At 43.4% G+C, this 19,856-nt stretch overlaps 2 protein-coding genes across 3 annotated transcripts in view; one reads left to right on the plus strand and one right to left on the minus strand.

Moving 5' to 3' along the window:
• PDE6H (phosphodiesterase 6H) overlaps window positions 1-11,228 on the minus strand; it is a 26,877-nt gene extending 15,649 nt beyond the window's left edge. The window contains exons 1-2 of one of the 2 annotated variants that reach the window (XM_021090956.1): window positions 11,003-11,228; window positions 9,533-9,637 (exon numbers count right to left, since the gene is read on the minus strand). Coding sequence is in view for 1 of the 2 variants with exons in the window: in XM_021090955.1 (XP_020946614.1) it covers window positions 9,533-9,637; window positions 10,604-10,667 (169 nt within the window). In the remaining variant the exon portion in view is untranslated. Of the gene's footprint in view, window positions 1-9,532; window positions 9,638-10,603; window positions 10,677-11,002 lie in introns of those variants that run through there. The other variant, XM_021090955.1, reaches the window with a different exon arrangement.
• The window catches only part of ARHGDIB (Rho GDP dissociation inhibitor beta), a 21,642-nt gene continuing 7,443 nt past the window's right edge, over window positions 5,658-19,856 (plus strand). The window contains exons 1-4 of the mRNA NM_001244240.1: window positions 5,658-5,741; window positions 15,425-15,608; window positions 16,439-16,522; window positions 19,406-19,482. Coding sequence (NP_001231169.1) covers window positions 15,431-15,608; window positions 16,439-16,522; window positions 19,406-19,482 — 339 coding nt within the window. The 5' untranslated portion in view covers window positions 5,658-5,741; window positions 15,425-15,430. The remainder of the gene's footprint in view (window positions 5,742-15,424; window positions 15,609-16,438; window positions 16,523-19,405; window positions 19,483-19,856) is intronic.

A 19,856-nucleotide genomic window follows, 5' to 3' on the forward strand; every position in this document is an offset into this window, starting at 1 on the left:
GGCATAAAGAAATAGAAACCAGGGGTTCCCACTGTGGCTCAGTGTGTTAAGGACCTGACATCATGTTCGTGAGGATGCGGGTTAAATTCCTGGCACCAGTCAGTGGGTTAAGGGTCCAGCAGTGTTGCAAGCTGTGGCATAGGTCGCAGATGCAGCTGTGATATGGTATCTCTGTGGCACAGGCCGACAGCCGCAGCTCTAACTGGCCTCTTAGACTGGGAAATTCCAGATGCCACAGGTGCAGCCCTAAAAAGAAAAATAAATAAATAAATACAAACCATAAAGAGTAGAACTGAAGGAAAAAACCTGTTTTCTATTCATAGATGATATGACTATCTGCATAGAAAATCCTAAGGAGTCTGTATCTTAAAACCCTCCTAAAATTAGTAAATGAGTTCAGCAATGGGTGATCTTAACCATGGGTGTAGTTTGAAGCCTTGTTTCTCAAACTTTACAATTTACCTGCAGAGTTTTTCAAAAGAGCTTCCTGGCACCAACCCCAAGAGTCTGATACAATAGGTCTGATGTCAGGTCAGGCCTAAGAATTCGCATTTCTAACGCAAATACCTAGGTGATGCTGAGCTGCTAATCCACAGACCATACTTTGGGTAACTTAGTTTAAACTACTGCCCAGAACCTGATGAAGCGTAAATAATCAATTTTGGATTGAAATCCAGTTTCATATATCTTATTTACTGTCTGAAATTACTGCCTAGACATGACAAAATGTTTTTCATTTTTTAATAAAAATTTTTACTGTAGTTGACTTACAGTAATCTGTCAATTTCTGCTGTATAGCAAAGCACCCCAGTTATACATATATATGTGCATTTTTTTTCTCATATTATCTTCTATCATATTCTATCACACGTGATTGGATATAGTTCCCTGTGCCATACAGCAGGAGCTCATTGCTAATACATCCCAAATGGGACACAATGCTTTTCAGATTCAACACTCAACATATCCAGACTCAAGTCATTGTTTCCCCTGATACCTTTACTCCTTTCATATTCTCTGCTTTAGCTGGTGTTCCTACCAAGGACCCACTCATCCTAGTGAGAAAAGTCACCTGTGATTCCTCACCCCTCCTCCTCCATCCGTCACATCTCACTAATCACCAAGTCATGCCAATTTCAATTAAATCTTATCTGATCCCCTCTGTCTCTACTATGAGTGCTCTAGGTTGGGCCTAAACTCTTTTAGCTGGTGCCGTCCCCATCAAATCCGTCCACACAGCTGTCAGGGTAAACCACAGAGTAAAACACATCATCAATCATGGTCTCCTTCATTTTCAATGGCTCTGAATCCCCAACAGGATTCAGGCCAAGTTCCTTGTTTACTTAGCGTAAGGGATCCACTGTGACTGGGACCCTGTGCCCGTCCTCCTCCTGGCAGGATTCATATCCTTGTGTCATGTATGCTTTGAAGTCCAGCCACCTTGACCTCTATGTAGTGTGATTCCCCACAGACACGACATGAGTTTAGGATACCAGGACTATGCTCATGCTTCCCATTCCTCAAACTCCTTCCTCTCCACTTCCAACTCTTCCCATGTCAACTACCCAACACCTATCCTTTGAGACGGAGGGCTGGGGTCACTTCCTCCAAGAAGCCTTCTTTGATAGTCTCACTTAGTGCTCTCATAATACCTCATGTACATTTCTTTTCCTAAGATCACAGAAAGTGTTTTGTGTGTGTGTGTGTGTGTGTGTGTGTTTTGTTTTGTTTTGTTTTGCCATTTCTTGGGCTGCTCCTGTGGCATATGGACGTTCCCAGGCTAGGGGTCAAATCAGAGCTGTAGCCACCGGCCTACACCAGAGCCACAGCAACTCGGGATCTGAGCCGCGTCTGCAACCTACACCACAGCTCACAGCAATGCTGGATCCTTAACCCACTGAGCCAGGCCAGGGATCAAACCCACAACCTCATGGTTCCTAGTCGGATTCGTTAACCACTGAGCCACAATGGGATCTCCCCACAGAAAGTTTTATATTTGTTTACTTCTGTCTCCCCTGCACCCCATTACATCATTGACAACTCGAGGTCTAAGACTGTGTCTTGTTTATCTCTGCACCTGGGCACAGGTCCTGGCATGTCACTGGGAATGATTAAGGGTTTGTTGAATTAAGAAATGAGCCTTTGTGGTGTAGGCCAGCGGCTACAGCTTGGATTCAACCCCTAGCCTGGGAACCTCCATATGTTGCAGGTGTGGCCCTAAAAAAGATAAAAAAGACCAAAAAAAAAAAAAAAAAAGAAGAAGAAAGAAAGAAAGAAAAGCAAGCAAGCCTTTCATGCCAAGACTGTGAAATTTTATATATAAAAGAACAAAAGAAAAAGCAAGGTTGGTCTCAATGACCCCTGCAGACAGGTGATCATCCCCATATTCATCCCTCCCCAAGGCAATATTCTCACCATAGGGAAGAGATGCGTGGGAAGCAGAAGGTAGGCATTTCTGTCTAGTTTAAATAGATACACTTCTACCAAAGAACTCTGGCATGATTTGGTCAAGTCTTACACTGGGCATTCCAAAGACTTACAGGGTGTGTAAAACACAGACCATTCTTCATGCAGTTTAAATTTGGGTGGAGAAATAAGATCAACATTCATAAAATAATCACTAGATAATACACAGCCTTGTTTACTAAAATATAGAATTATGTTATATAAACAGTGCACACTCTAGGGATTCAGAAAAAATGACACACTTCTTTTGGATCAGCGGTGGTAGAAAAGTTCAAAGAAGGAAGAGGTTATCTTGGGTATTCATGCAGGCTAATTATAAGCACTGAGGTGTAAACGACTGCTTTCCAGTTATTTTAATATTTGTTCTGCAGAAATAAGTGTTAAAATGTGATGGGGAAATGATGGCGGTGGTGATGATTCTCTTAGCCTGGACCATTTATTGAGCACTTACTGAGTAGGGACTCTGCTGTGTCATTTCTCACACATTATTTCCAATACTGCCAGCAAAGCTGAAGACTGATAGCATCCCCCTTTTACAGAGGGGAAAACTAAGGCTCAGAGAAGTTAAAATATTGTCCTGGAATTCCCGTCGTGGCGCAGTAGTTGACGAATCCAACTAGGAACCATGAGGTTGTGGGTTCAATCCCTGCCCTTGCTCAGTGGGTTGACGATCCGGCATTGCCGTGAGCTGTGCTGTAGGTTGCAGACGCAGCTCGGATCCCACGTGGTGTAGGCTGGCGGCTGCAGCTCCGATTTGACCCCTAGCCTGGGAACCTCCATATGCCGCGGGAGCGGCCCAAGAAATGGCAAAAAGACCAAACAAACAAACAAACAAAAAAACGTTGTTCTAAGGATACAGGGGGAGGAAGAGACAGAACCAGGATATCTACCTGGACTGCAGCAACACCTTCCATCCCAGGTATTGTTTGAGCCTCAAGCACATGTTGCAGAATGAATAGCTCTAACGGCAGAAAATCTTCCCTAAGATTCTGCTGTCCATACTTATAGCTTCCAATAAATTTGTCTGTGCAGAAAGGGGAAATTTTATCAGTCTGCCTCCTTTGTCACTTTTTCAAGCTCATGGTGAAGGTATCATGGAAGGTTTGCCTAGAATTTACCTGTAAGTACCCCTATATCAACAAAGAAAACTCATCATTTTTCTGGAAATTCACGTTTCTATTTCCCAGTTGTATTGATTTCACTTGGCACTACAGGGTTCAGGTCCTTAGAGTAAGAGCATCTTACTGCCATGACAGCTATTTCCTTGCATGGGTGGGAGCACAGATATGGAGATGGGAGCCTTGGTACACAGCACATCATTGTCAGCATGGGCTAGAAGGGGGAATCTGTCGGACTTACTTCACTTAGTATGATAATCTCAGGTCCATCCATGTTGCTACAAAGGGCATTATCCCATCCTTTTTATGGCTGAGTAATATTCTACTGTTTTGTATATATATTTATTTATATACTGTTTTAAATATTTATTTACTTATATTTAAATGTACTTATTTATATATATATAAATACCACAACCCCTTTAGCCACTTATCTATAAATGGGCATTTAGGTTGTTTCTATGTTTTCGTAAATAGTGCTGCTACGAACATTGGGGTGCATGTATCTTCTCAAATTATAATTTTCTTCTTTTCCAGATATATATCCAAGAATGGGATTGCTAGATGGTATGGTAACTCTACCTAAGTTTCTGAATTGTCTGTCTCCCTGAGAACATAAATTCCACAAGAGATTAGAGATTTTGAGATCACGTCTGTTGTCTACTGCTTTATCTAAATATCATCTATTTGTATGAAATGTATCTAGATGCAGTGTCTAGCACAGCACCTGGAGGAATTATGTGCTCAACCAATGTTATTGAAAGAAGAAATATCCTCTCTTGAGAGTTCTGAACTACAAAGTTTACTATCTTCTGTGTAAATTAATATTTGCTTTTATTTATAATACAGTCCGATACTTTGTTACGAGGGCTTTCTTCTATCCACATCATTTTGAAATGTATTTACTAAATAAGGTTTTCAATGCTTTTACTAATTTTAATTCTACACTATTTTCCTTTTTAAATTTTCCTGGATGAATCCCTTTTCTCCAGCCAAAGGACCATCTCCTTGATGATTTCGGTGCCATTAACTAAGGTTAAGATTGAGCTGGTGGCATCAGTTTATAAAATGAAGTGAACAAAATGCACTACAGTTAAACGACAACAAAATACATGTTAGTTCCTCCAAATATTTTGCATCATTTGTTGGCTCTGAACATATTTTAACAATATAGATACCGAATATTGAAATATTAGTGTAAACAAGCATTTGTTACTGGCAGCAGCTATGGAAATGCAGAGCAGAACTGTGGCCTCGTGTGCTTTAAAAACTGTTCCCTCCAATGATTTCAATGTGGCCTCTGCAGCTTGTTCCCATTTAAATTACTTCACAAAACATTTCCTCAAATATGATATGAAGTCAATTTTAGCACGTGTTAAATTATAGCAAGTTGTGAGAAGACTATGAATTAATGAAGTTTTACTTTATTTTGTAATCTGCATTCCTAGGTTTAATCAAAACAGTGCTTTGGCTTTTTTTTTAATTTAAAAGAAAAATTCATGAACACTACAATAAATATCATTTGATGGTTTGTGCTGCAATACAAGCTACATCTTGAAATTGTGACCAACAAAGCTCTAAAAATCTGTTGGAGGACAAATGCTATAATTTAAGGCCAAATACATGTAGTTAAAATTCATAATTTCTTAGCACCCTGCCTGTATACACTGCCAGCAGACTTTCAACATATCTGGCTGATAAGGAAACTGGCAGAGGCCCCATAGGAACAGAAGCTAGTGATAGAAAGTAAGGCCTCTGTGAATTTTCTGCTACTGGTTTTAGACTGCTTTCCTCAGAAGCTTATGCACTGAAATGACTTGATTTTTAGACATATGCACACAATTATTCACAGCACTCACGGCTATGGGCTCCAGACCCTTGTCTGAACATCCAGGCCTATCTGGGCTCCCAGGGTGGTCAGGCCCTCATAGGTGCCATTAATTGTCAAGAATGCTGCTCAGGCTTGGCTGATCAAGAGATACGCAGAGCAAAGGAACAGGATTTGAGACAGCCCCGGGTTTCCTCTTCGGGTAGATTTAAAACATTTTTTTTTTTTTTTTTCTTTTCTCACAACTTCCTTCCTGTTCTAACTGCCAGTGCTCAGAAGTCAGCCTTGAGAGGCAGAAGCACCCAGGACGGAGACGTGAACCACTGAATGTAAGTTGAAATACCTTCGGGGTGGGGGTGGCTACAGGTGAATACGGAGAGATGGCAGAAATCTCTACCCCAGGCCATGGCCCTCCGCAGTTTATCTTTTGAGAGGGTCTGTGCCTCTTTTAAAGAAATTTTACAGTAAGAGAGGACGGAGGAAGCTGCAGAGAAGGGGGAAGTCAGAGCAGGGAAGGGCAGCAATGACTCAAGGGAGACTGCCGGGTGAGGGAGGCTCTGCCCTGCTGCCCAGTGGACCAGTCCTGGATGTCCTGGAGCAGGACTATGAATGGAACCACTGGCAGTGCCTGGACTGTTTCCTGCAAGGTCGGAGCTGGAACCTGGCCAAACGCTGAAGCAAAAAAGATCCAAACTGATACCAAGCGCGTTGGTGGATGGTGGGTTAGTGCTGGGTGGAGATGTGTGGTTTCCTGTTTTGAAGCCGACTTGAAGAGACTGGTTGAAAAGGGGAAAAAATTGTTTAAAGTTGTCAAACATTAAACTGTTTTTCACTGAAGAATTTGCTGGTGATAGGAGAGAAAGTCATCATGAAAGCCTCCCTTAGGGTGTTGTGGGATTTAAGCATCCTGGGGGAAGTAGGGCGGAGTGCATTGCTGTTTATTCACCAGCCAGTACAGGGATAGCGTTTCTACCACAAACAAAAGCCAGGTATTACATTCAGGCAGTGCTACGTGGGCAGAAATGTAAGTGCTAGGTTGTTGCCAGAGACTAGCTCTTTACATCTGAGAGAACTGAAAGCAAACACAGAAGACACTGAATAATTTGAGTTTTAGAAAAATCCAAGTGGCCCAGCTAGGCTACCCAGTCAGTGGGCTGTCAAAATATCAGGGTCTAGGAGTTCCCCTGTGGTGCAGTGGGTTAAGGATCTGACGTGGTCACTGCTATGGTGCAGGGAACTTCCATAAGCTGAGGGTGCAGCCCTCAAAAAAGATATCAGGGTCTGAATTTAGCCACCCTAAGAAGTGCTTTAGGTATCACCTGAAATACTTGCTTCCTTTTTAGAGGGTGTCCCAGGCAGCATGTTTTACAAACAAAGTCTGTAATTAAATTCTGGACCTCAGGTGACTTGTGGCTTGGGTCTGATAAACTCTGAGCTGTTCCAGGGCACTCTCACCTGGAGGTCCCAGAGCTTCCCCTTCCCATAGCAACCAGGAACCCCTGAATTCAGGGTCAGCATGTTGCATCCTCAGTGCAAGAATGATCAAGCAAGGGAAACCAAGAGGTCTGGGCTGGCCCCACGGGCTTCAGTCACAGGCTGCCACCGTCCATCTTTGCCTCTGCTTTGTTTCATTGCATTTATAAGGATAGATCCTTCCCAAGTCCAGCTATGACCCAAACCATCTTATTCTTTTGTGAGATGGGTGGAATTCTAAGAGAATAGTTGATTCTCAGTCTGTGCTGCACAGATCCTGCATGTGTAGAATAACCAGGTTACAGGCAAGCAAAGGCTGGCATCTTCCAGGCACTGGAATCTGGTCCTTCCTTATCTGGGAGAGCATGAGTTTGTCCCTCAGGAAGGATGCTCCGAATGATATCAAGATTCTGTTTTCAATGGGTAAAAATTAATCAGATAGGGAAAGAGTACCAGTTTATGAGGAGGGCCTCCTATGCGTCAGGCCTGGCCTTAGATATGCATTTGAATTCTGAGAGGACACAGGGAGGACAAAGAGGCTCAACAAGTGTTAAATGACTAAAGTCACACACTGGTGCAAAAGAAGAAACTGTAGCTGCAATGTCTTAGGAGGACATTTGGGGAAATGTCCCCATGAAGAAATTTTCTTTAATCCCACATTCTCAACATCCTTATTCTTTTTGGGGGGGGGGTCTTTTTCCCTTTTCTAGGACCGCTTCCACAGCATATGGAGGTTCCCAGGCTAGGGGTCCAATTGGAGCTGTAGCCACTGACCTATGCCAGAGCCACAGCAGCACGGGATCTGAGCTGAGTCTGTGACCTACACCACAGCTCACGGCAATGCCGGATCCTTAACCCACTGAGCAAGGCCAGGGACTGAACTCACAACCTCATGGTTCCTAGTCAGATTCGTTAACCACTGCGCCACGACGGGAACTCCAACATTCTTATTCTTGAGTCAATGCTATTATCACCCAGGACCCTGGTTAGAATCCATACTAAGAGTTCCCACCATGGCTTAGAGGGTTAAGAACCCAATTGGTATCTATGAAGACACAGGTTCAATCCCTGGCCCTGCTCAGATCTGGGGTTGCTGTGGCTGTGGTGTAGGTCGCAGTTGCATCTCTGATTCAACCTCTAGCCTGGGAACCTCCATATGCCACAGGTTCTGCCCTAAAAAGAAAAATAGAATCCATACTGGGTCCCCCAGAGATGAGTCTTATATTGCTCCTGAAACGTCAGCATTTCTCTGTTCAGTGAACAATTCCTGAGTCCCTCTCAGGTTTTCACACACCCTGTTTTCCTCAGCCTGAGTTGGCAAAAATTCACTTGGGTTTTCTCAGAGGGGTTGATATTCGCTCACCACTTGTGCTCATAAAAAACTGTCTCCATGTCTGTCTAACTTTTTGTGCTTAATTTAAAACCTCTGTCGATGGATTAAGTAATTGCAGTGTAGCCTTTTGCCGCCAAATGGCTGCCTTAATGCAATTTTCTGGGAGGATTATTTAAAATGACTATCTGTGAAAGTACCTAGTGCAGTGACTTCACACAGTAAACACTCAGAAAAGCTTAATCCATCCATTGAGTTCTCTCTCTTTTTGCATGTGAATCTGGGTGTCCATGGGGCATTGGTTCCAGGACCACCCTCTTCCTCCTTGGTACCAAAATCCACGGATGCTCTGAGTTTCCAACCCTCGGTATCAATGGAGGCTCAACTGCACTGTGAATGCTCAGGAGAGAAATAATGCATCCTTTTTCTCACCAAAGGGAAATGCTAAAGAATTCTGCTTCTAGGAATCTGCATTCCCCCTCTGGATTGATCTTAATGTTTATTGTCTGTGACAAGACTTCCCCGTCGGGCACTGGGTCTGTTCCCCTCAGCCAGCTGCAGTTTCAGATGTGGTGGTGGGGCTGAGGTGGCAGAGAGCAGCTCTGAGGGGCCCAGGAAGCGCCGATGCCTTTGGGTCACTAGGGAGTAGTGACACCTCACAAAGGAATCCAGAACCAAGGCAGCTTCTGGTGTCCCCAGGGGTAAGCTTGGCTTCCCCAAATGAACTGACTCACCAAATATAATCTGCACAAAGCAGACCCAAATCCTCCTCCTTGACTAGCTCTGAAATGTCAGTGTGACTTGGGAGCTGGCCCAGCTCTCTACAATGTGCTGTAGAGCTATGGACCCCAGAATGGGGGAAAGCAGGCATGTCCTGGCCATCGGGAAGTGAAGTTGTCAGGGGCGACCAAATGCTGATGCTGGCATAGGTACTTCTCTGATGGAAATCCCCTGCTCCTGGTACTTCCACATTCCTCTCTCTCCCCCACCGTCAACTCTACCTCTTCTATCTAATACTCCCAGCCTGGGCACCCAAACATATGATCCGGCAATGTTGGGCCATGAATTGCATCGCCACTGTCCTTTGCTCTAGAGCCAGAGGGCATTCTCTGCATTAGCTGTGCCTGCGTGTCCTACCCTTTCCCGTCATTCACCGGGTGACCTCTGGCTTCCCTTAGGAAAGGGAGCAAAAAATAGAATCTAAAATTAAATTGCTCATGAGGAAGCTTTTTAAAGACATATAAGACGGCCATTTTAAGGCTGATTCAGTCCATAAACAATCCTTGCAATTCCCAGAACGTCTCGTTTCTTCCTTACCTCTCAAAGAAACAAGCCTATTTTTAAGAAGGCAGGAGGGGACCTTGTCAACACTGCAGATCCAAAGGAGAGCCTCACTGCTGGCGGTCAGATACCCAGATGAAGCTGGAAGTAGAGAAAAACAGGCAGTGTCACAGAGAAGGGCAGCAAGGATGGGTAAATGTAGTTATTGAACACTTACTCTTAGCCAGGATAGTCCTAGAATGTCTCATGTTTTCTCCAACATTTCAACTCCATAAAAAAAGATCATTGTTCCCACTCGACTGGTGTAAAAACTTGGGCTCCGCAAAATTAACTCCCTTAAGTCCTGTTTTGACTGTACCCACTCATCGTCAATTGCGGATACACATTTTGCATCTCTGGTCCATTGGACCCAATGCTCAATTTCCAGGAGGTATAAATTCCTTCCTATGAGTTAACCAGGTGATTTGCGTCATCTAAATTCAAGAATGTTATCTTTCTTTGCTTTCAACTTATTTGAAACTGCATTAATGAGCCAGACAAGTATGCTCTAGCCTGAGATGGGTAAATAGTTAAGGGCATTTCACTTTCAGCATCTTGAAAATTTCACTGAATTTGAAAAAGAGAAAAGCCCAATCTGTGTCAGCTCATACTCATGCCATGAGGCCCCAACCTAATTTAATATGACATTTTAATTGAGCCTGAGAAGATTAAGTTCCTGCCTCAGCCTGTCTAATGCTTGACAGGGTTTTAATGAACAGCAAACATGGGGGTGTGACGGTTCACTGTGAAAATTCACCTGTGTAGGCATCTGTGAAGCAGGAAATGGAGATAACTAGAGTGGTAAGCACATTATAAAGAAGAAAAAAAAAAAAAAAGCAGACATGCCTTGGGGCCTGACAGAGTCCACACTAATCTTGTTAAATATATAACTGATAATTCCCCATTTCTCTTTTACTGTGGAAAGAACCAGTCATCAACAACGTACAAAGAAGCAAACAAAGAAAATAACCCTCCTCTTGATGGACCAGGGGGTGAGCTGCAGAGGAAAAAGAGACCAGCCCAACCAGCATGTTCTATTCTGATGAGCTGGGTTCACCCGGACCTCACCTCCACTTCCTCTTTCCCTTTCTCCATTCACAGGCTTTTTTACATCTAGGAGCATTAGAGTCATTGAATTAAAAGAGGCCTCAGCGATCTTTCAATGCAATGATTTCATTTTGCCGAGGACAGAACTAGAGCGGAGGTTCAGTGACTTGCGCAAGGAGACTCTGGCCAAGTTGCACCAAAACCCTCTTTAGGTGACACTTCCCTTACTTGCTAAAATCCTCCCTGCAGAGTTTTGCAAAGAAGCATTTACCTCTGCCTGTGCACCCCCAGGGGAGATTCCCAAGATGACCAGCGAGCTCTCTAATTTCATTGTTACTTCTTAATAAGGACAGCTAGAGCAACGGAGCGGAGTGCCTAAGGTCAGACCACCCAAGCTCCGAGAGTCATACCAACGCTTACCTAACAGGTCTTCTCGGGCTGTTATTCACTTCAGCTATAGTCTCCTGATCTGCAGAAGAGAATGATGATAAGGTCTGGTCCTTAAGGCTGTAGTGAGGACTCAATGAGATTATCCATATGACAGCATTTAGCACTGTATATAACTTTTAGAATTACTAACATCAATAATAAGACCTGCTATTCTTTAGACCATGAGATTAGAAAAGAGTCTGGATGTTCCATAAAATGCCTGGTCTCACCCCAGCAAGCACCTATCCAATGGGAGGATTAATAGAAAAAGGATATTTGCGGTTAAACGTACACACATGTGGTTTGGGAAATCGTGACCAAGCTCTATAGACAAGTTATGGCTGGGGCTTTGAGAGACTCTGAAGTGCCCCAGAGATGAACTGTGAAATCAAAAATGCAGCATCTTTGGGAAAATCACCTAAATGTGAAATAATAAAACAGAGAGAGTTTCTCATTTATACAGATGACATAAGGTAACCAAACAGCAACTTAGCTGACACCTGACTACAGGTCGGGAAAAAACGTGCAGGCAGAGGCCTTAGAAAAGGAAAGCACCTAGAGGTGCTTAGGGGTCTGCCCTAACCCCTCACTTCCCAAGTGGAAAGGAAGATCACAGGGGTTGGAACATTTGGCCCGGGGTGGGGTAGCGGGGTCTCAGCTAGTGAGCAGCAAAGCCAGCAGAAAAACCATGCATGGTGAGGTCTAGTGCAGCGAGGAGATGATGATGCAGAATCAAGTAGATTGACACAGAACTTTTCTCCTAAAAGCTGCTCGCTGTGCCCTGTTGCTCTTCTGCCAGGCTTGGTGGTCCTGCTCCCCCAGCTCCAGATGTTACCCAGTATCTCCTCCTCCTTCTACATATCCCGTGTTTCAGGTTCACAGACAGGATCCTTGGCTTGAGGTCGAGTTGTGTCCTTGGCCAGGCCCAGCCTCAGAGAGAAGCAAGCTTCCTTTTTGACACTCAGCAGTCTGCTTCATGTTTCCAAAAGTGACAAAGTCAGGCTCCTAACGTTGGACTCCAATAAAGTCTCTGAAGAACTTCAGGGGCCCAAGAACACCTGTATTGAATGCACAATGTCATGGGCTTATCCCATTCTTCCTTTTATAAGGACCATGCATGGCTCTTAGCAGATTTTTAAAGAGACTTACAATCTCCAGAAAGATAAAGAACCATCCATCAACCCAGCCAGGTTGTATGGCTAGATTGCTCAGCCTCCAAATTTTCTCCACTTTGGAGGGTAACTTAAACATCAGTGCGTACTGAAGTAAAGTGTCTTTTGTAGCACTTCAAATATTTGTGACCTTAATTTTGCTTTTAAAAAGGCTTTCCCTGAGAAGTGCTTTCTGGCTCTTTATTGCCATATTATGACATTTTTATCTTTTTCCAATAAGCTTTCTAGAGTAAGCTGATTTGGGCTCATTTGACTTCATATCTCTTTTTCTTTCTTTCTTTCTTTTTTTTTTTTTTTTTTTTTTTGTCTTTTTGCCTTTTCTAGGGCCACTCCTAGAACCTCCTGCGGCATAGGGAGGTTCCCAGGCTAGGGGTCCAATCAGAGCTGTAGCTGCCGGCCTACGCCACAGCACAGCAAAGCCAGATCCAAGCCATGTCTGCGACCTACACCACAGCTCATGGCAACACCAGATCCTTAACCCACTGAGCAAGGCCAGGGATCAAATGCAAAACCTCATGGTTGCTAATTGGATTCGTTAACCACTGAGCCACGATGGGAACTCCATATCTCTTTTTCTTATGCTACATAGTGAGATAAAATTTTTTCCATGTGGTCCCGGATTTCCTCCTCTAGAAGATACAGTAATCCCACCTTATCCTCCACTCTTTGATGTCTTTAAATAAATTTGTGGCTCATTTGTATACACCAATTCTTGTATCTGTTTGCAATGAACCAAGGAAATTTAGAAATGACTTCAGATTTACTAATGAAAGCATTAAGATCTAGAAGACAGATAAATTGACTTGCCAATGATCACACACACTGTTAGAAGTTAGCAAATGGTATTCCAGACCAAACCTTCCCCCTCCTCTCTCTCTCTCTCTCCTTTCAAATTTGAGATTTGAGGATGTGGAATCACAATTCCCTGCAGGTTATTGTAATTCCTTGAGGTACTTAGTGGCTGGATGTGATGTCATCATCTCATAGTCAAACTTCAAGCACATGACTTGTTAGAACCAAACAACCCATTCCAGAAAGGTTTGTCCATAGGAGCTGAGATGTCTTCATCTGTAGATAGCTTTCCTGATGCCCTGTCTGGTTGGTTTCTTACATAACCTCTACTCTGGGTATCTGGTCAGGCTCCTGGGTGTCACCAGAGGAGAACCTGTCTCATCTGATTAGTCTCATCTGTGTTACTCTTTATCTGTTACTTAATGGCTGTCCTTAAACGACCCACCACCTACAACCTCCACCCACTGCATCCTTCTTTGTCTTTCCAAGCAGTTCATTCACTCCCTGAGTGTGGTTTGGAATATGAGTTGAGTTAGTCACTGTTTATTGTGCTGTTCTCTGGAGGCTCAGCTCCCAGAGGGCTGGTTCTTCAGCTGAAGCAAGAGTTGCCTTGGGAACAGGCCCACTTTCTTCTTTGCTGCACAGGAAGTGGACCTGGGCATTGCAATGCTGTTTTCAGAGCTGGTCAAGACTCATAGTGTTTGGCTTGTTATTTTGCTGGAAGACAATGGATGAGCCAAGAGATAGCCTTTCTTTGCCTTTTCTTTTTTTCTGTTAAAATTGCTTTCATTTGGCGTCACTTCCAAATTATTTTTCTTCCCGTTGCCAATAATAGTGACATGAAACTCAAAACCACAACTGATTTCAGCCAGAGATAGCTTCACTCTCAGGGGACTTTAGAGAGGTTTGCAGAGTCACACAGGATGAGATATGATAGATGTTGTCTTAGAGTTCTGCCACTTAAGAGCAATGAAGCATTTTCCCAAGGCAGGAAAGAGAGTTACCCTCAGAGTAGAAAAAAGGGAAGTGAGGAAATTATCTCCTTGGCCAAATATCTCCCTTGTTTCCCCCAAAAATAGCTTCCCTGCTACTTGCCACAGGGCCTGAAATTCTTCCAGGAGAGATTCTTCCTCTCTCTTAGGACACTGCATCTCATCCAGCTACGTGAACTTGGGCAATTCTCTCAACCTCTGGGTTTCAATTTTCTCAAGGATTAAAGGAAGGGTAGGAACATAACAGCTCTGAAAAGGTTCATTTCAGCTCTGAAAAGCTCTGACTATACATGCCCTAAGAGGAAGAATTTTTAAATCTATTATTCAGTCATCAACACTTAAGTGTGAATAATTTGGAGTTCCCTGGTGGTTCAGTGGGTTAAGGAACCAGGAACTGGCATTATCACTGCTATGGCACAGGTTTGATCCCTGGCCTGGGAAATTCCATATGCTACAGGAGCAGCCGAAACGAAAAGAAAAAAACAAAACAAAACACTTAATTGTGAATAATTCTAGTAGCTCTTTCCTTGATGTTTTAACACAAAACAAAGAAATGTAGATAATAAAGAAGACAGACCCCAAGGAATGCCCAGGTGAGGTCACAGGAAACCTGGAGATGGAGGGACATACTAAAAAAAGGAGGTGGAGCTAAATGGAAGGGTACTAAAGACATAGTTACAATTTGGAGGAATTTAGAGTCCTTTGCTATTTTGTGTCATTTCAAAAGAACAGAAGATCTTTATAGATGGAGCCTAGTAAGTCAATCAATGAATGCTTAGAAAATGGCTGAACCATTCAAGTGTTTGGGGAGATTCAAAGGAAACACATAACTTAGCACCTGCCCTCAAGGAATTATTGGCAGTGTTGGACAGAAACAATTCAGATACTCAGGCAGGTATCATAGAAGCCCACAACTTCTCATGAGTTGCCTTTGAGCCCTTGCAGGGGTTCAGGGAAAGATTCAATGAATGTGAGAAAGCTAACTCTCTTTAGCAAGCACTTGAAACCGTCATAACCAGGATGCTGAGAGCTTTGACGCTGGCAAGGCTGGCTGGATTTGAAGAACTGTGACCATCTCTGTAACTCTATGAACTGGGGCCATTCATTGAGTGTTCAGAACAGTTTGTGCTTGTGCTGTGTTGTTTCACTTGTATTACAGACTTCACAAATGAGTTTGTTTTTGTTTTTGTTTTTTGTCAGATTTCTTCAATGAACAGGAGAGACTCATCCCAGTACAGGAAAATATAGGCATATCAGAGAAAAGACTGGAAACATTATATTCTTATTTCATGAATGGGAATGAGGCTGAATTAGGGGAAATTTTCCTGGAAAGTCACTGACAATTAGAGAAGTTCATTAGGGCAGAGATAATGCTAACAGCAGACCCATAAATATTGTTCTTATCCATCGACAGCCTAATAGATCATCATATTATCTCGCTCCCTCTCTCTCTCTAGATCAAAATGACTGAAAAGGACCCAGAACCACACCTGGAGGAGGACGACGATGAGCTAGATGGCAAGCTCAATTATAAGCCTCCACCTCAGAAGTCCCTGAAGGAGCTGCAAGAGATGGACAAAGATGATGAAAGTCTAACTAAGTACAAGAAAACGCTCCTGGGGGACGGTCCTGTAGTAGCAGGTGTGTGTGTTTGGAGATGTGGGGCGGGCAGAGCGGCACAAACGAGGCATGTATTTCAGCTATTCAGGAGCAGGTGCAAAGGACAGGGTACCAAGTGCTTTCAGGGTTAACTGAGTGAGATACAACCTCTATGTGCTGGATCAAGTTAGGGACTGGATAATTAAGTGTACTTTGGAGATAAGGTGCAAGTTGCCATTGAGAGAGACAAAAATAACACATAGTGAGGATTTAGAAAGAATTTCAAACCAGGAGTTCTCTGGTGGCTCAGTGGGGTAAGACCCAGTGTTGTCACCACTTCTAGCCTGGGAATTTATGCATACAATGGATGCATAAAAAGTAAAAAAAAGTAAAAAAAAAAAAAAAAAAGCATTGCATACTACCACTCAGAATTGTATTTTCTTCATGATATCTCTCATTCTCTCTCTTTCTTCTCTTTCTCCTTCTCACTTGTACTTAACCATCCATCTCTTCCACATACACAATGGCAGACTAAGACATGGCCTAAAGATATGCATGGGCCATGCTCAACCATCGGAGTACCTTACCCATAACCACTCAGGCAATGTTTGCTATTGATGATTAAAATGGACCTACAAGCCCTGGAAGCAGAAATAGCATCACTGGAATTAACAAAAATCACTAAGATCAAGCATGGTGAATCTGCCACTTCCTTTTCTATTTCTTCTCCAGACAGAGATGTCCCTTTTCCTTTTCTCTCTCTCTATTCTATTTGAAATGGGTGCGCGCGCGCGCGCACACACACACACACACACACACACACAGTGTATATGCCTCTTCTCTGTGCTCACATTCCCTTTTGAACCCTGCAGACCCTTCGGCCCCCAATGTCACTGTCACCCGCCTCACCCTGGTTTGTGAAAGTGCCCCAGGACCGATCACCATGGACCTCACGGGTAAGTGGACACATCTGTTCTGTTCAGCGGGGCCTAATGGTATCACTGGGAAAATTTGGCCTTTGTCCCCTGTCCCCACAAAAGCAAACCCCAGTAAGGTGATTTCTAATAAGTTCTCTTGGGACTGGTTCACAGGTCATTGCTCTCAGAGTACACAATATTTATCGTGCTTAATGAAAAGCCCAACCTCTGTCTCTATTTCACGGAAAAATGAGCTGGCATAAGTACTTGAATCATATTTCCTTCAGATTTTTATCATCACATGATAGCAGAAAACTGATCATTCATGTAAAAAGACTGCTGATGGAAATACTAAAGAGCAAGCTGTGTGCCTCTGATATTGTAATATTTATACAATCTAAACACCAGAGAAAATATTGATTTTTTTTTTTTTTTTGCCATTTCTTGGGCCGCTTCTATGGCACATGAAGGTTCCAGGCTAGCGGTCCAATTGGAGCTGTAGCCACCGGCCTACACCACAGCCACAGCAATGCTAGATCTTTAACCCACTGAGTGAGGCCAGGGATCGAACCCGCAACCTCATGGTTCATAGTTGGATTTGTTAACCACTGAACCATGATGGGAACTCCAAAAATATTGATCTTATATCAGCTATAGAACTTACCTGAAGGCAAGAAGCAGTCTAAGACCTCCTGAGGAATGCCAGGAATTCCACTGTTAAATGCTTATTAGTTTAGCTTAAAGCTCTGATTCTTTTAGAGAAGCAAATTCTGCCACAAAAGATGGGCAAGTTAAGATGTTATTCTCTTTCACTTTCTTGTGACAAGGGTCAAGTTCTCTCCTGAGACATAGGTCTGGAGGAGAATAAGGAAAGGCTGAGAATGTGGCTGTTGAGGGAGAAATGGGCAACGGAAAGGGATGAGAAAAGAGCCACTGAGCTAGAGGTTGGAAGCCTCAAAGGCAGGTTTTTAGTGAAAAAAGAAAACATTATTACCAGATTCAAAAACTGGACCCATGAGACAGAGCAAAGCGTGACTCTAGAACAGCAGGCTTGACAGTGAGTTGGTTCTGCTCTCACAGGATGCAGCCATGCTTTACCTTATACGGGCTTTTTTGTCACAGGGAGGAAATTGGAGGCTGAGAAGACATACTTCCTGTTCAACTGAAATCACTAGTTCAGGCTCACAAACTCAACCACCCCCACATTCTAGCATTTCTCCAGGAGAGAACTCCCTCCCTCTCTCTCACGGTGCTCTTGGACCTCTTCCTGTGTGAAATTGCATGTCGTTATCATTTTGCATGGTCAGGTCTGAATTAGCACTAAGGAAATCTGTTCTGTTCAGAAGGGCTGGATGAAATTGCCAGAAATGCTTGGTCTCTGTCCCTTGTCCCAGCAGTAAGAAATACAAATTTCATTTTCTGTCACACACAAAAAAAGCTATTGAGTTCCCATTGTGGCTCAATGGTAAAGAACCTGGCTGGTATCCATGAAGATGTGGGTTCGATCCCAGGCCTCACTCAGTGGGTTAAGGATCTGGCGTTGCCATGAGCTGCAGTATAGGTCGCAGACTCAGCTTGGATCCCACATTGCTATGGCTGTGGCAGAGAATTCCACTCCTAGCCTGGGAACTTCCCTATGCTGCAGGTGTAGCCCTAAAAAAGACAAAAAAAAAAAAAGCTGTTGAGATGAATCCCAGGTAATTACATAGCATGTTGGTACCAGCTCTGTGTTTGAAGCATCTACATAGACATGTACAAAACACACACACACACAGTCACTCCAAATGTCAAATTACACAGGGTCACATTGGGAGAGGAACAGAGAAAAATCACCTCTCTAACCAGGGAACAGCAATGAGGGGCAGATCTCAGTGTTACAGAGCCTAAAGCTTTTATCACTTCAGGGACTTTCCTTAAGAAAAATGACATGAACTTGCAAACCCAAAAGCGAAATTAAATACCAACGTAATTATTTACTTAGAAAGATAAAAAGGGAACCACTTGGAAAAAAGACTTGTGGCTGCCTGATGGGAGGGGGAGGGAGTGGGAGGGATCGGGAGCTTGGGCTTATCAGACACAACTTAGAATAGATTTACAAGCAGATCCTGCTGAGTAGCATTGAGAACTTTGTCTAGATACTCATGTTGCAACAGAACAAAGGGTGGGGAAAAAATGTAATGTATACATGTAAGGATAACTTGATCCCCTTGCTGTACAGTGGGAAAATAAAATAAAATTAAATTAAAAAAAAAGGGAACCAAAGGAGACCACTATTAAAAGCTAGAAAACATCATAAAGGTTAACAAACCTATAAAAACTGAGTAAGCTGTTACTCTTATACAACGTTTTTCCTTATATGTCTCTGTTTGAGGGGTGGGGGCAGTCTTTAATCACAATATCTTGCATATTCTTAGGGTTGCAGTCAAATGTGGGGAAAAGCTCAGTCATATGTCTTTCATTTCTAGCTGTAAGATTTCAGGCATTTCAAACGTGTGTGTGTTTGTGTGTTTGTTTGTTTGTTTGTTTGTTTGTTGTCTTTTTAGGGCCTCACCAGAGGCATATGGAGTTTCCCAGGCTAGGGGTCGAATCAGAGCTGTAGCTGCCGGCCTACACCACAGCCACAGCATCTGCGACCTACACCACAGCTCCTGGCAATGGTGGACCCTTAACCCACTAAGCAAGGCCAGGGATCAGAACCTGTATCCTCTTGGATGGTAGTCAGGTTCGTTTCCACTGAGCAGCGACAGGAACTCCTCAAATGTGTGTTTGTGTAGCAACTAATCTCAAACACTCTTACTCAAGGGCCATATGGACCATGGTGCTCCGAGGGGCCAGCAAATGGCTCTGGAGCTTAAACTTCACTCATCTCCTTGTGAAGCTTCTTCTGAGAAGAGCTGTCTCTTTCTCTCTCTACTTCTACAGGGGATCTGGAAGCCCTCAAAAAAGAAACTTTTGTGCTGAAGGAGGGGGTCGAATATAGAGTCAAAATTCACTTCAAAGTAAGTATTTGACCCTGTATGTTTTCATAAAGTTTAAATCCTTCCTTTAATCAGAGGAAAGAGAAATCTAATTTCCTGCATCATCTTGTTGTTGTTTTTTTTCTTTCTTTTTAGGGCCGCATCCGAGGCATATGGAGGTTCCCAGGCTAGGAATCCAATCAGAGCTGTAGCTGGGCCTACACCACAGCCACAGCAACACGCCAGATCTGAGCCACATCTGCAACCTATACCACAGCTCACGGCAAGGCCAGATCCTTAATCCACTGAGCAAGGCCAGGGATTGAACCATCGTTCTCATGGATCCTAGTCGGGTTCTCCCTTGTTGTCATGTTTTTTGTGTGATTCTTTTTTGCCCTTGGACCTGGACTGTTCTC

This window comes from Sus scrofa, chromosome 5, assembly GCF_000003025.6.
Source record: "Sus scrofa isolate TJ Tabasco breed Duroc chromosome 5, Sscrofa11.1, whole genome shotgun sequence".
Classification (NCBI taxonomy): Eukaryota; Metazoa; Chordata; class Mammalia; order Artiodactyla; family Suidae; genus Sus; species Sus scrofa.